Here is a 15,208-nt window from a genome sequence, read left to right as displayed (position 1 = left end):
TTCTCACATAAAAGTTGAAATAAATGAATAACGCATAAATCCATTTAAAAATAGCTTAGCCTTTAATGTCCATTGAAATCCAGTGCACTGCACTGTCAGTTACTTTAAGAGCCTCTGCTGGCTGAAGAGTCTCAGCTCAAAGTCACATTGTCCCTTCCCAGAGCCACAGGTGGGAGATGTTCAGTCACGGAGGTAAGCTGTTAGTCTCGTCAGGAAAGAAAAGTTCGTGAGTATTTGCACTTGCACGACTGTCCAGGCACACCTGTTGTACTCCTTGGACTCCAGGTACTGCACGAGGTTGAAGTAGTACTTCTTCAGGTGAAGAACGGTTGTGTCCCCCATGGTGAAGTTTTGCTCCTGCATTATTTCCTTCTGGATTGGCTGCAGACGATTCATCTGCCCATAGAGTTCCACAAGGAGGTCCTCAATGATGGCCTCAGACCAGCCAGTGCTGGAGAAGTCTCTGGTGAGAATATTGACGATCTGCTGGAGCATCTCATAGATGACCAATATGGCATCTTCCTTCCGGAACTGCTGTGCTTGGTTCATCTCCTCAGGGACCTGGAAGTCCATCCTGGCCTCGAGGCAATGTTGAGGCGTTGAAGGTAACTGCCCCAGGAGTTTCTGACACACCGCAGCGCTCCGCCTTTGCTGGAATCGGAGCAAGCTGTAGCTCCCGGAAAGAGCTGTGGTGGAGAAACACAGCAGGAGAACCATCGGGAGGAGGCACCGGTAGGTCATGATGAAAACAGGCACGGGGCTGCCCGTTCTGCTAGTAGATGCTGACGCTGAGTCTTCAAGGGTTTGCAGAGTGAATGGCCTTCCTCCTTGAGTGTGGGCTACTTATATAGGATGGCCCTCGGAGGGGAATTTCCCACTTTCAGTTCTCCCTTTCGGTTTTCCTTTGTCATTTAAATTATTCGTTGCCTCTATAACTTTGGCAGAAAGTGAAGAGGAACTAAAGAGCCTCTTTATGCAAGAGGAGACTGGAAAAGTTGGCTTCAAGCTCAACATTCAGAGAACAAAGGTCATGGCATCATCCCTCCATGGCAAATATATGCGGAAACAGTTGCAGCGGTGTCCGACTTTATTTTGGGGGGCTCCAAAATCACTGCAGATGGTGATTGCAGCCATAAAATTAACAGACGCTTACTCCTTGGAAGGAAAGTTATGACCAACCTATCCCGCGGTGGCTAGGAGACGGTTGCTGTGGGATGATGGGAGAGCGTTCGGCACAACGTGGAGCACAGTGGCCGCGATGAGACGACCGGCTTTACCAGGATTGGGGGGTGGAGTGGGGGCCGGGATGGACGGTGGAATCCCGCGGTGGATCCGACACTCTTCGCTGTGGGACTATGGGAGGGAGTTCGGAACAAAACGAAACACAGTGGCCGCAGTGACAGTATCGCCTACCGCGGGCGATTCCCGCGGTGTCGATGAGGCTATTTGCTGTTGAGGTCAAATATACACCTGGCGGTGGGGATGAGACCTTGGGTGATCTGAGCAGTTTGAAGAAAAGTGAACCACCGCGGTGGCGATGGGACTATTGGCGATGGGAAGGCAGGACAGCGATGTTGTGCACAAAGGGGAAACCGGCGGCGGCAGTGAGCCTCTAGGCGATGGGACCACGGGCGGACGTTGGGCATAAAGGGGAACCTGGTGGTGGCTTTGAGAAGAGTGGACGAAAGCGTTGCGGACAACGTGAAAGCCAGCATCGGCGACGAGACGCTGTCTCATCGTATAGACGTATCGGCACAGACGACGTCTACCGGGACTATGCGAGGGCGTTGCTCAGGTAGGGGAGCCTGGAGCTGGCCAGGAGACTATTCCCGATGGCACGATGGGACGGCGTTCTGCACAAAGTGAAACAGGGCGGTGGGATGAGCCCTTGGGCGATGTCCTTGGAGTTGAAGTGCAACACCGCTTTGCCGATGAGCCTGTCTATCGGCGCTGGGACCATGGGAGGTCGTTGGGCAAAAAGGGGAAGTCGGCGGCGGCTAGAAGTCTTGGTTTCCAGAGGATAGACTGCGTTGCGCACAAAACGAACGCCAGCACCCGCGTTGAGATAGACAGCTTGGAGACTACCAGCTTTGGGGCGATGCCTACTGGCGGTGAGACCTTGTCGGAACGTCGCAGACGGAAGAGAACCCGGCGGTGGCTAGCAGAGTATTGCCTATGGCACGATGGGAAGGCGTTGCGAACGGAGTGCATTTCAGCCCTGCAGTAGGGATGAGACCGGACAAACGGGGACCCTGAGATGGCGGTTGAACTACCGATGTTTGCGCTGAGAAGTCGGAGGGCTTGCGGCGAGTGTAAAACAGCGGAGGCGATGAGAATATTGGCGATAGGACGCTGGGGCAGAGTCCTGCACCACGTGAAATGCGGCGGGGGTGGCGGGGGGGTGGGGGTGGGGGGGGTGGGGGTGGGGGTGGGGGTGGGAGGGTGGTTGGAGGTGGGGGGGGTGGAGGTGGGGGGTGGGGGGTGGGGGTGGGGGGGTGTGGGGGTGGGGGGGTGGGGTGGGGGGGGTGGGGGTGGGGGGGGTGAGGCTGTTGCAGATAAGACGATTGGAAAGTGTTGCGGACAGACTGAAAGCCGACGAGGAGAGGAGAGGCTGTGGGGCAGCGGGGGCGGCGCGGCGCTCACTGTGGATGCGGCGGTGGCTGAGATTATTCTCAGTCGGACGATGGGCGCGCTTGGTGCTCAAAGTGAAGCACAGCGGAAGCTGGGAGACTATCGTCTATGGGGTGATGGGAGGGCGTTTCTCATACAGGGGAGCCCTGCTTGGCTTTGAGACGCTGAGTCCGCGTTGCGGACAAAGTGAAACGTGACGGTGGCGAAAAACTACTGGTGGTGGTGGGACGGTTGGACAGCTTTGCGACAAAGTTAAACCCGACGGAGGGATGAGACTACCCGACGATGGATGCGTGTGGTCCACACAGGGGAACCTGGACGTGGCGATAATAGAATATTTTCATAATAAAATATACGTATTTTAAATGAAATGTTTTCACGTTTCCAATTTTATAGTAAATTTATAGAAGGTGTTTTAAATCTTAAGCATAGAATATTAAAATATATTTTGTATATAACAGTAGCAATTTATTAAACTTTACTTCAGCTATATTTTCTGTGTACCAAAACAAGTATTTAATATCGTTTTACTTTCTATCTTTAAGGGATGTAAACTTAATATTTTCAAGATGACTTTTCACTTATTTTTACTTGCGTGAATTAGCATCTTTGACAGTTTCTAATGACCCCCAAGACAGTCTTAAGTAATTTTTGACTCATGTTCCTGAGACCTCTTTGTGAGGACTACGTTGTTGGAAGGAAGGGTTGGAGTGTACAAGCAACTGAGGACATTTAGAAGGTCCGAATTTTTCATTTGCTTTAGTAAGAATTTTATAAGTTAAGTGGAATTTGCCCAGATTTTGTTGGCATAAAAAGAAGGCTTACTTTGTAAGACTCTCACATGTAGGGTGGTGTACATTTTCCCCGAATTGAAAAAAAGAAAAGGCAAACCCCCCCACATCATATAGAGGGGCCCTACGGCATGAGCTGTCTGGTACATTTAAAGAAGTGACCCAGAGAAGCGCAGGTAGACTGTATGGGTACATGGAGGGCATGCATAGAACTTGGACATTCCCCACGGCTTCCTTGTATTTTAAATTCCTCAAAGGCAGGGCCAGAAACTCGAGTACTCTGCAGGCTTGTTTTGCAAGGAATGTCTCCAAGGTGCTCTGCAATTTTTAATGTGTGTTGTCACCTAAATCAAGTTGAGATTGAAACTGCCACGTTGACTTTTGTTTCATAAATAATTTATTTCTCACATAAAAGTTGAAATAAATGAATAACGCATAAATCCATTTAAAAATAGCTTAGCCTTTAATGTCCATTGAAATCCAGTGCACTGCACTGTCAGTTACTTTAAGAGCCTCTGCTGGCTGAAGAGTCTCAGCTCAAAGTCACATTGTCCCTTCCCAGAGCCACAGGTGGGAGATGTTCAGTCACGGAGGTAAGCTGTTAGTCTCGTCAGGAAAGAAAAGTTCGTGAGTATTTGCACTTGCACGACTGTCCAGGCACACCTGTTGTACTCCTTGGACTCCAGGTACTGCACGAGGTTGAAGTAGTACTTCTTCAGGTGAAGAACGGTTGTGTCCCCCATGGTGAAGTTTTGCTCCTGCATTATTTCCTTCTGGATTGGCTGCAGACGATTCATCTGCCCATAGAGTTCCACAAGGAGGTCCTCAATGATGGCCTCAGACCAGCCAGTGCTGGAGAAGTCTCTGGTGAGAATATTGACGATCTGCTGGAGCATCTCATAGATGACCAATATGGCATCTTCCTTCCGGAACTGCTGTGCTTGGTTCATCTCCTCAGGGACCTGGAAGTCCATCCTGGCCTCGAGGCAATGTTGAGGCGTTGAAGGTAACTGCCCCAGGAGTTTCTGACACACCGCAGCGCTCCGCCTTTGCTGGAATCGGAGCAAGCTGTAGCTCCCGGAAAGAGCTGTGGTGGAGAAACACAGCAGGAGAACCATCGGGAGGAGGCACCGGTAGGTCATGATGAAAACAGGCACGGGGCTGCCCGTTCTGCTAGTAGATGCTGACGCTGAGTCTTCAAGGGTTTGCAGAGTGAATGGCCTTCCTCCTTGAGTGTGGGCTACTTATATAGGATGGCCCTCGGAGGGGAATTTCCCACTTTCAGTTCTCCCTTTCGGTTTTCCTTTGTCATTTAAATTATTCGTTGCCTCTATAACTTTGGCAGAAAGTGAAGAGGAACTAAAGAGCCTCTTTATGCAAGAGGAGACTGGAAAAGTTGGCTTCAAGCTCAACATTCAGAGAACAAAGGTCATGGCATCATCCCTCCATGGCAAATATATGCGGAAACAGTTGCAGCGGTGTCCGACTTTATTTTGGGGGGCTCCAAAATCACTGCAGATGGTGATTGCAGCCATAAAATTAACAGACGCTTACTCCTTGGAAGGAAAGTTATGACCAACCTATCCCGCGGTGGCTAGGAGACGGTTGCTGTGGGATGATGGGAGAGCGTTCGGCACAACGTGGAGCACAGTGGCCGCGATGAGACGACCGGCTTTACCAGGATTGGGGGGTGGAGTGGGGGCCGGGATGGACGGTGGAATCCCGCGGTGGATCCGACACTCTTCGCTGTGGGACTATGGGAGGGAGTTCGGAACAAAACGAAACACAGTGGCCGCAGTGACAGTATCGCCTACCGCGGGCGATTCCCGCGGTGTCGATGAGGCTATTTGCTGTTGAGGTCAAATATACACCTGGCGGTGGGGATGAGACCTTGGGTGATCTGAGCAGTTTGAAGAAAAGTGAACCACCGCGGTGGCGATGGGACTATTGGCGATGGGAAGGCAGGACAGCGATGTTGTGCACAAAGGGGAAACCGGCGGCGGCAGTGAGCCTCTAGGCGATGGGACCACGGGCGGACGTTGGGCATAAAGGGGAACCTGGTGGTGGCTTTGAGAAGAGTGGACGAAAGCGTTGCGGACAACGTGAAAGCCAGCATCGGCGACGAGACGCTGTCTCATCGTATAGACGTATCGGCACAGACGACGTCTACCGGGACTATGCGAGGGCGTTGCTCAGGTAGGGGAGCCTGGAGCTGGCCAGGAGACTATTCCCGATGGCACGATGGGACGGCGTTCTGCACAAAGTGAAACAGGGCGGTGGGATGAGCCCTTGGGCGATGTCCTTGGAGTTGAAGTGCAACACCGCTTTGCCGATGAGCCTGTCTATCGGCGCTGGGACCATGGGAGGTCGTTGGGCAAAAAGGGGAAGTCGGCGGCGGCTAGAAGTCTTGGTTTCCAGAGGATAGACTGCGTTGCGCACAAAACGAACGCCAGCACCCGCGTTGAGATAGACAGCTTGGAGACTACCAGCTTTGGGGCGATGCCTACTGGCGGTGAGACCTTGTCGGAACGTCGCAGACGGAAGAGAACCCGGCGGTGGCTAGCAGAGTATTGCCTATGGCACGATGGGAAGGCGTTGCGAACGGAGTGCATTTCAGCCCTGCAGTAGGGATGAGACCGGACAAACGGGGACCCTGAGATGGCGGTTGAACTACCGATGTTTGCGCTGAGAAGTCGGAGGGCTTGCGGCGAGTGTAAAACAGCGGAGGCGATGAGAATATTGGCGATAGGACGCTGGGGCAGAGTCCTGCACCACGTGAAATGCGGCGGGGGTGGCGGGGGGGTGGGGGTGGGGGGGGTGGGGGTGGGGGTGGGGGTGGGGGGGGTGGGGGTGGGGGTGGGGGTGGGAGGGTGGTTGGAGGTGGGGGGGGTGGAGGTGGGGGGTGGGGGGTGGGGGTGGGGGGGTGTGGGGGTGGGGGGGTGGGGTGGGGGGGGTGGGGGTGGGGGGGGTGAGGCTGTTGCAGATAAGACGATTGGAAAGTGTTGCGGACAGACTGAAAGCCGACGAGGAGAGGAGAGGCTGTGGGGCAGCGGGGGCGGCGCGGCGCTCACTGTGGATGCGGCGGTGGCTGAGATTATTCTCAGTCGGACGATGGGCGCGCTTGGTGCTCAAAGTGAAGCACAGCGGAAGCTGGGAGACTATCGTCTATGGGGTGATGGGAGGGCGTTTCTCATACAGGGGAGCCCTGCTTGGCTTTGAGACGCTGAGTCCGCGTTGCGGACAAAGTGAAACGTGACGGTGGCGAAAAACTACTGGTGGTGGTGGGACGGTTGGACAGCTTTGCGACAAAGTTAAACCCGACGGAGGGATGAGACTACCCGACGATGGATGCGTGTGGTCCACACAGGGGAACCTGGACGTGGCGATAATAGAATATTTTCATAATAAAATATACGTATTTTAAATGAAATGTTTTCACGTTTCCAATTTTATAGTAAATTTATAGAAGGTGTTTTAAATCTTAAGCATAGAATATTAAAATATATTTTGTATATAACAGTAGCAATTTATTAAACTTTACTTCAGCTATATTTTCTGTGTACCAAAACAAGTATTTAATATCGTTTTACTTTCTATCTTTAAGGGATGTAAACTTAATATTTTCAAGATGACTTTTCACTTATTTTTACTTGCGTGAATTAGCATCTTTGACAGTTTCTAATGACCCCCAAGACAGTCTTAAGTAATTTTTGACTCATGTTCCTGAGACCTCTTTGTGAGGACTACGTTGTTGGAAGGAAGGGTTGGAGTGTACAAGCAACTGAGGACATTTAGAAGGTCCGAATTTTTCATTTGCTTTAGTAAGAATTTTATAAGTTAAGTGGAATTTGCCCAGATTTTGTTGGCATAAAAAGAAGGCTTACTTTGTAAGACTCTCACATGTAGGGTGGTGTACATTTTCCCCGAATTGAAAAAAAGAAAAGGCAAACCCCCCCACATCATATAGAGGGGCCCTACAGCATGAGCTGTCTGGTACATTTAAAGAAGTGACCCAGAGAAGCGCAGGTAGACTGTATGGGTACATGGAGGGCATGCATAGAACTTGGACATTCCCCACGGCTTCCTTGTATTTTAAATTCCTCAAAGGCAGGGCCAGAAACTCGAGTACTCTGCAGGCTTGTTTTGCAAGGAATGTCTCCAAGGTGCTCTGCAATTTTTAATGTGTGTTGTCACCTAAATCAAGTTGAGATTGAAACTGCCACGTTGACTTTTGTTTCATAAATAATTTATTTCTCACATAAAAGTTGAAATAAATGAATAACGCATAAATCCATTTAAAAATAGCTTAGCCTTTAATGTCCATTGAAATCCAGTGCACTGCACTGTCAGTTACTTTAAGAGCCTCTGCTGGCTGAAGAGTCTCAGCTCAAAGTCACATTGTCCCTTCCCAGAGCCACAGGTGGGAGATGTTCAGTCACGGAGGTAAGCTGTTAGTCTCGTCAGGAAAGAAAAGTTCGTGAGTATTTGCACTTGCACGACTGTCCAGGCACACCTGTTGTACTCCTTGGACTCCAGGTACTGCACGAGGTTGAAGTAGTACTTCTTCAGGTGAAGAACGGTTGTGTCCCCCATGGTGAAGTTTTGCTCCTGCATTATTTCCTTCTGGATTGGCTGCAGACGATTCATCTGCCCATAGAGTTCCACAAGGAGGTCCTCAATGATGGCCTCAGACCAGCCAGTGCTGGAGAAGTCTCTGGTGAGAATATTGACGATCTGCTGGAGCATCTCATAGATGACCAATATGGCATCTTCCTTCCGGAACTGCTGTGCTTGGTTCATCTCCTCAGGGACCTGGAAGTCCATCCTGGCCTCGAGGCAATGTTGAGGCGTTGAAGGTAACTGCCCCAGGAGTTTCTGACACACCGCAGCGCTCCGCCTTTGCTGGAATCGGAGCAAGCTGTAGCTCCCGGAAAGAGCTGTGGTGGAGAAACACAGCAGGAGAACCATCGGGAGGAGGCACCGGTAGGTCATGATGAAAACAGGCACGGGGCTGCCCGTTCTGCTAGTAGATGCTGACGCTGAGTCTTCAAGGGTTTGCAGAGTGAATGGCCTTCCTCCTTGAGTGTGGGCTACTTATATAGGATGGCCCTCGGAGGGGAATTTCCCACTTTCAGTTCTCCCTTTCGGTTTTCCTTTGTCATTTAAATTATTCGTTGCCTCTATAACTTTGGCAGAAAGTGAAGAGGAACTAAAGAGCCTCTTTATGCAAGAGGAGACTGGAAAAGTTGGCTTCAAGCTCAACATTCAGAGAACAAAGGTCATGGCATCATCCCTCCATGGCAAATATATGCGGAAACAGTTGCAGCGGTGTCCGACTTTATTTTGGGGGGCTCCAAAATCACTGCAGATGGTGATTGCAGCCATAAAATTAACAGACGCTTACTCCTTGGAAGGAAAGTTATGACCAACCTATCCCGCGGTGGCTAGGAGACGGTTGCTGTGGGATGATGGGAGAGCGTTCGGCACAACGTGGAGCACAGTGGCCGCGATGAGACGACCGGCTTTACCAGGATTGGGGGGTGGAGTGGGGGCCGGGATGGACGGTGGAATCCCGCGGTGGATCCGACACTCTTCGCTGTGGGACTATGGGAGGGAGTTCGGAACAAAACGAAACACAGTGGCCGCAGTGACAGTATCGCCTACCGCGGGCGATTCCCGCGGTGTCGATGAGGCTATTTGCTGTTGAGGTCAAATATACACCTGGCGGTGGGGATGAGACCTTGGGTGATCTGAGCAGTTTGAAGAAAAGTGAACCACCGCGGTGGCGATGGGACTATTGGCGATGGGAAGGCAGGACAGCGATGTTGTGCACAAAGGGGAAACCGGCGGCGGCAGTGAGCCTCTAGGCGATGGGACCACGGGCGGACGTTGGGCATAAAGGGGAACCTGGTGGTGGCTTTGAGAAGAGTGGACGAAAGCGTTGCGGACAACGTGAAAGCCAGCATCGGCGACGAGACGCTGTCTCATCGTATAGACGTATCGGCACAGACGACGTCTACCGGGACTATGCGAGGGCGTTGCTCAGGTAGGGGAGCCTGGAGCTGGCCAGGAGACTATTCCCGATGGCACGATGGGACGGCGTTCTGCACAAAGTGAAACAGGGCGGTGGGATGAGCCCTTGGGCGATGTCCTTGGAGTTGAAGTGCAACACCGCTTTGCCGATGAGCCTGTCTATCGGCGCTGGGACCATGGGAGGTCGTTGGGCAAAAAGGGGAAGTCGGCGGCGGCTAGAAGTCTTGGTTTCCAGAGGATAGACTGCGTTGCGCACAAAACGAACGCCAGCACCCGCGTTGAGATAGACAGCTTGGAGACTACCAGCTTTGGGGCGATGCCTACTGGCGGTGAGACCTTGTCGGAACGTCGCAGACGGAAGAGAACCCGGCGGTGGCTAGCAGAGTATTGCCTATGGCACGATGGGAAGGCGTTGCGAACGGAGTGCATTTCAGCCCTGCAGTAGGGATGAGACCGGACAAACGGGGACCCTGAGATGGCGGTTGAACTACCGATGTTTGCGCTGAGAAGTCGGAGGGCTTGCGGCGAGTGTAAAACAGCGGAGGCGATGAGAATATTGGCGATAGGACGCTGGGGCAGAGTCCTGCACCACGTGAAATGCGGCGGGGGTGGCGGGGGGGTGGGGGTGGGGGGGGTGGGGGTGGGGGTGGGGGTGGGAGGGTGGTTGGAGGTGGGGGGGGTGGAGGTGGGGGGTGGGGGGTGGGGGTGGGGGGGTGTGGGGGTGGGGGGGTGGGGTGGGGGGGGTGGGGGTGGGGGGGGTGAGGCTGTTGCAGATAAGACGATTGGAAAGTGTTGCGGACAGACTGAAAGCCGACGAGGAGAGGAGAGGCTGTGGGGCAGCGGGGGCGGCGCGGCGCTCACTGTGGATGCGGCGGTGGCTGAGATTATTCTCAGTCGGACGATGGGCGCGCTTGGTGCTCAAAGTGAAGCACAGCGGAAGCTGGGAGACTATCGTCTATGGGGTGATGGGAGGGCGTTTCTCATACAGGGGAGCCCTGCTTGGCTTTGAGACGCTGAGTCCGCGTTGCGGACAAAGTGAAACGTGACGGTGGCGAAAAACTACTGGTGGTGGTGGGACGGTTGGACAGCTTTGCGACAAAGTTAAACCCGACGGAGGGATGAGACTACCCGACGATGGATGCGTGTGGTCCACACAGGGGAACCTGGACGTGGCGATAATAGAATATTTTCATAATAAAATATACGTATTTTAAATGAAATGTTTTCACGTTTCCAATTTTATAGTAAATTTATAGAAGGTGTTTTAAATCTTAAGCATAGAATATTAAAATATATTTTGTATATAACAGTAGCAATTTATTAAACTTTACTTCAGCTATATTTTCTGTGTACCAAAACAAGTATTTAATATCGTTTTACTTTCTATCTTTAAGGGATGTAAACTTAATATTTTCAAGATGACTTTTCACTTATTTTTACTTGCGTGAATTAGCATCTTTGACAGTTTCTAATGACCCCCAAGACAGTCTTAAGTAATTTTTGACTCATGTTCCTGAGACCTCTTTGTGAGGACTACGTTGTTGGAAGGAAGGGTTGGAGTGTACAAGCAACTGAGGACATTTAGAAGGTCCGAATTTTTCATTTGCTTTAGTAAGAATTTTATAAGTTAAGTGGAATTTGCCCAGATTTTGTTGGCATAAAAAGAAGGCTTACTTTGTAAGACTCTCACATGTAGGGTGGTGTACATTTTCCCCGAATTGAAAAAAAGAAAAGGCAAACCCCCCCACATCATATAGAGGGGCCCTACAGCATGAGCTGTCTGGTACATTTAAAGAAGTGACCCAGAGAAGCGCAGGTAGACTGTATGGGTACATGGAGGGCATGCATAGAACTTGGACATTCCCCACGGCTTCCTTGTATTTTAAATTCCTCAAAGGCAGGGCCAGAAACTCGAGTACTCTGCAGGCTTGTTTTGCAAGGAATGTCTCCAAGGTGCTCTGCAATTTTTAATGTGTGTTGTCACCTAAATCAAGTTGAGATTGAAACTGCCACGTTGACTTTTGTTTCATAAATAATTTATTTCTCACATAAAAGTTGAAATAAATGAATAACGCATAAATCCATTTAAAAATAGCTTAGCCTTTAATGTCCATTGAAATCCAGTGCACTGCACTGTCAGTTACTTTAAGAGCCTCTGCTGGCTGAAGAGTCTCAGCTCAAAGTCACATTGTCCCTTCCCAGAGCCACAGGTGGGAGATGTTCAGTCACGGAGGTAAGCTGTTAGTCTCGTCAGGAAAGAAAAGTTCGTGAGTACTTGCACTTGCACGACTGTCCAGGCACACCTGTTGTACTCCTTGGACTCCAGGTACTGCACGAGGTTGAAGTAGTACTTCTTCAGGTGAAGAACGGTTGTGTCCCCCATGGTGAAGTTTTGCTCCTGCATTATTTCCTTCTGGATTGGCTGCAGACGATTCATCTGCCCATAGAGTTCCACAAGGAGGTCCTCAATGATGGTCTCAGACCAGCCAGTGCTGGAGAAGTCTCTGGTGAGAATATTGACGATCTGCTGGAGCATCTCATAGATGACCAATATGGCATCTTCCTTCCGGAACTGCTGTGCTTGGTTCATCTCCTCAGGGACCTGGAAGTCCATCCTGGCCTCGAGGCAATGTTGAGGCGTTGAAGGTAACTGCCCCAGGAGTTTCTGACACACCGCAGCGCTCCGCCTTTGCTGGAATCGGAGCAAGCTGTAGCTCCCGGAAAGAGCTGTGGTGGAGAAACACAGCAGGAGAACCATCGGGAGGAGGCACCGGTAGGTCATGATGAAAACAGGCACGGGGCTGCCCGTTCTGCTAGTAGATGCTGACGCTGAGTCTTCAAGGGTTTGCAGAGTGAATGGCCTTCCTCCTTGAGTGTGGGCTACTTATATAGGATGGCCCTCGGAGGGGAATTTCCCACTTTCAGTTCTCCCTTTCGGTTTTCCTTTGTCATTTAAATTATTCGTTGCCTCTATAACTTTGGCAGAAAGTGAAGAGGAACTAAAGAGCCTCTTTATGCAAGAGGAGACTGGAAAAGTTGGGCTTCAAGCTCAACATTCAGAGAACAAAGGTCATGGCATCATCCCTCCATGGCAAATATATGCGGAAACAGTTGCAGCGGTGTCCGACTTTATTTTGGGGGGCTCCAAATCACTGCAGATGGTGATTGCAGCCATAAAATTAACAGACGCTTACTCCTTGGAAGGAAAGTTATGACCAACCTATCCCGCGGTGGCTAGGAGACGGTTGCTGTGGGATGATGGGAGAGCGTTCGGCACAACGTGGAGCACAGTGGCCGCGATGAGACGACCGGCTTTACCAGGATTGGGGTGGTGAGTGGGGGCCGGGATGGACGGTGGAATCCCGCGGTGGATCCGACACTCTTCGCTGTGGGACTATGGGAGGGAGTTCGGAACAAAACGAAACACAGTGGCCGCAGTGACAGTATCGCCTACCGCGGGCGATTCCCGCGGTGTCGATGAGGCTATTTGCTGTTGAGGTCAAATATACACCTGGCGGTGGGGATGAGACCTTGGGTGATCTGAGCAGTTTGAAGAAAAGTGAACCACCGCGGTGGCGATGGGACTATTGGCGATGGGAAGGCAGGACAGCGATGTTGTGCACAAAGGGGAACCGGCGGCGGCAGTGAGCCTCTAGGCGATGGGACCACGGGCGGACGTTGGGCATAAAGGGGAACCTGGTGGTGGCTTTGAGAAGAGTGGACGAAAGCGTTGCGGACAACGTGAAAGCCAGCATCGGCGACGAGACGCTGTCTCATCGTATAGACGTATCGGCACAGACGACGTCTACCGGGACTATGCGAGGGCGTTGCTCAGGTAGGGGAGCCTGGAGCTGGCCAGGAGACTATTCCCGATGGCACGATGGGACGGCGTTCTGCACAAAGTGAAACAGGGCGGTGGGATGAGCCCTTGGGCGATGTCCTTGGAGTTGAAGTGCAACACCGCTTTGCCGATGAGCCTGTCTATCGGCGCTGGGACCATGGGAGGTCGTTGGGCAAAAAGGGGAAGTCGGCGGCGGCTAGAAGTCTTGGTTTCCAGAGGATAGACTGCGTTGCGCACAAAACGAACGCCAGCACCCGCGTTGAGATAGACAGCTTGGAGACTACCAGCTTTGGGGCGATGCCTACTGGCGGTGAGACCTTGTCGGAACGTCGCAGACGGAAGAGAACCCGGCGGTGGCTAGCAGAGTATTGCCTATGGCACGATGGGAAGGCGTTGCGAACGGAGTGCATTTCAGCCCTGCAGTAGGGATGAGACCGGACAAACGGGGACCCTGAGATGGCGGTTGGAACTACCGATGTTTGCGCTGAGAAGTCGGAGGGCTTGCGGCGAGTGTAAAACAGCGGAGGCGATGAGAATATTGGCGATAGGACGCTGGGGCAGAGTCCTGCACCACGTGAAATGCGGCGGGGGTGGCGGGGGGGGTGGGGGTGGGGGGGTGGGGGTGGGGGTGGGGGGGTGGGGGTGGGGGTGGGGGTGGGAGGGTGGTTGGAGGTGGGGGGGTGGAGGTGGGGGGTGGGGGGGTGGGGGTGGGGGGTGTGGGGGTGTGGGGGTGGGGTGGGGGGGTGGGGTGGGGGGATGTGGGGGTGGGGGGGGTGAGGCTGTTGCAGATAAGACGATTGGAAAGTGTTGCGGACAGACTGAAAGCCGACGAGGAGAGGAGAGGCTGTGGGGCAGCGGGGGCGGCGCGGCGCTCACTGTGGATGCGGCGGTGGCTGAGATTATTCTCAGTCGGACGATGGGCGCGCTTGGTGCTCAAAGTGAAGCACAGCGGAAGCTGGGAGACTATCGTCTATGGGGTGATGGGAGGGCGTTTCTCATACAGGGGAGCCCTGCTTGGCTTTGAGACGCTGAGTCCGCGTTGCGGACAAAGTGAAACGTGACGGTGGCGAAAAACTACTGGTGGTGGTGGGACGGTTGGACAGCTTTGCGACAAAGTTAAACCCGACGGAGGGATGAGACTACCCGACGATGGATGCGTGTGGTCCACACAGGGGAACCTGGACGTGGCGATAATAGAATATTTTCATAATAAAATATACGTATTTTAAATGAAATGTTTTCACGTTTCCAATTTTATAGTAAATTTATAGAAGGTGTTTTAAATCTTAAGCATAGAATATTAAAATATATTTTGTATATAACAGTAGCAATTTATTAAACTTTACTTCAGCTATATTTTCTGTGTACCAAAACAAGTATTTAATATCGTTTTACTTTCTATCTTTAAGGATGTAAACTTAATATTTTCAAGATGACTTTTCACTTATTTTTACTTGCGTGAATTAGCATCTTTGACAGTTTCTAATGACCCCCAAGACAGTCTTAAGTAATTTTTGACTCATGTTCCTGAGACCTCTTTGTGAGGACTACGTTGTTGGAAGGAAGGGTTGGAGTGTACAAGCAACTGAGGACATTTAGAAGGTCCGAATTTTTCATTTGCTTTAGTAAGAATTTTATAAGTTAAGTGGAATTTGCCCAGATTTTGTTGGCATAAAAAGAAGGCTTACTTTGTAAGACTCTCACATGTAGGGTGGTGTACATTTTCCCCGAATTGAAAAAAAGAAAAGGCAAACCCCCCCACATCATATAGAGGGGCCCTACAGCATGAGCTGTCTGGTACATTTAAAGAAGTGACCCAGAGAAGCGCAGGTAGACTGTATGGGTACATGGAGGGCATGCATAGAACTTGGACATTCCCCACGGCTTCCTTGTATTTTAAATTCCTCAAAGG

General features: G+C 51.5%; 4 protein-coding genes across 4 annotated transcripts; all 4 read right to left on the bottom strand.

The window, feature by feature from the left end:
* Positions 1-1,867, bottom strand: LOC129651540 (interferon beta-3-like). The gene has a single exon (XM_055580229.1). It carries the CDS (start codon positions 739-741, stop codon positions 181-183), a length of 561 nt encoding a protein of 186 aa, XP_055436204.1. The 5' UTR covers positions 742-1,867; the 3' UTR covers positions 1-180.
* Positions 1,868-3,823: 1,956 nt separating this feature from the next.
* Positions 3,824-5,690, bottom strand: LOC129651539 (interferon beta-3-like). Its single transcript, XM_055580228.1, has one exon. It carries the CDS (start codon positions 4,562-4,564, stop codon positions 4,004-4,006), a length of 561 nt encoding a protein of 186 aa, XP_055436203.1. The 5' UTR covers positions 4,565-5,690; the 3' UTR covers positions 3,824-4,003.
* A 1,983-nt stretch (positions 5,691-7,673) lies between these two features.
* LOC129651538 (interferon beta-3-like) lies at positions 7,674-9,540 on the bottom strand. The gene has a single exon (XM_055580227.1). It carries the CDS (start codon positions 8,412-8,414, stop codon positions 7,854-7,856), a length of 561 nt encoding a protein of 186 aa, XP_055436202.1. The 5' UTR covers positions 8,415-9,540; the 3' UTR covers positions 7,674-7,853.
* Positions 9,541-11,496: 1,956 nt separating this feature from the next.
* On the bottom strand, positions 11,497-12,466 carry LOC129651537 (interferon beta-3-like). Its single transcript, XM_055580226.1, has one exon. The coding sequence runs from the start codon at positions 12,235-12,237 to the stop codon at positions 11,677-11,679; it is 561 nt and encodes a 186-aa protein (XP_055436201.1). The 5' UTR covers positions 12,238-12,466; the 3' UTR covers positions 11,497-11,676.
* Positions 12,467-15,208: the final 2,742 nt, after the last annotated feature.

This window comes from Bubalus kerabau, chromosome 4 (genome assembly GCF_029407905.1).
Source record: "Bubalus kerabau isolate K-KA32 ecotype Philippines breed swamp buffalo chromosome 4, PCC_UOA_SB_1v2, whole genome shotgun sequence".
In the NCBI taxonomy this organism is placed as follows: domain Eukaryota; kingdom Metazoa; phylum Chordata; class Mammalia; order Artiodactyla; family Bovidae; genus Bubalus; species Bubalus kerabau.
The sequence above is the reverse complement of the archived record's forward strand: the minus strand, read 5'-3'. Positions and strand labels throughout refer to the sequence as shown.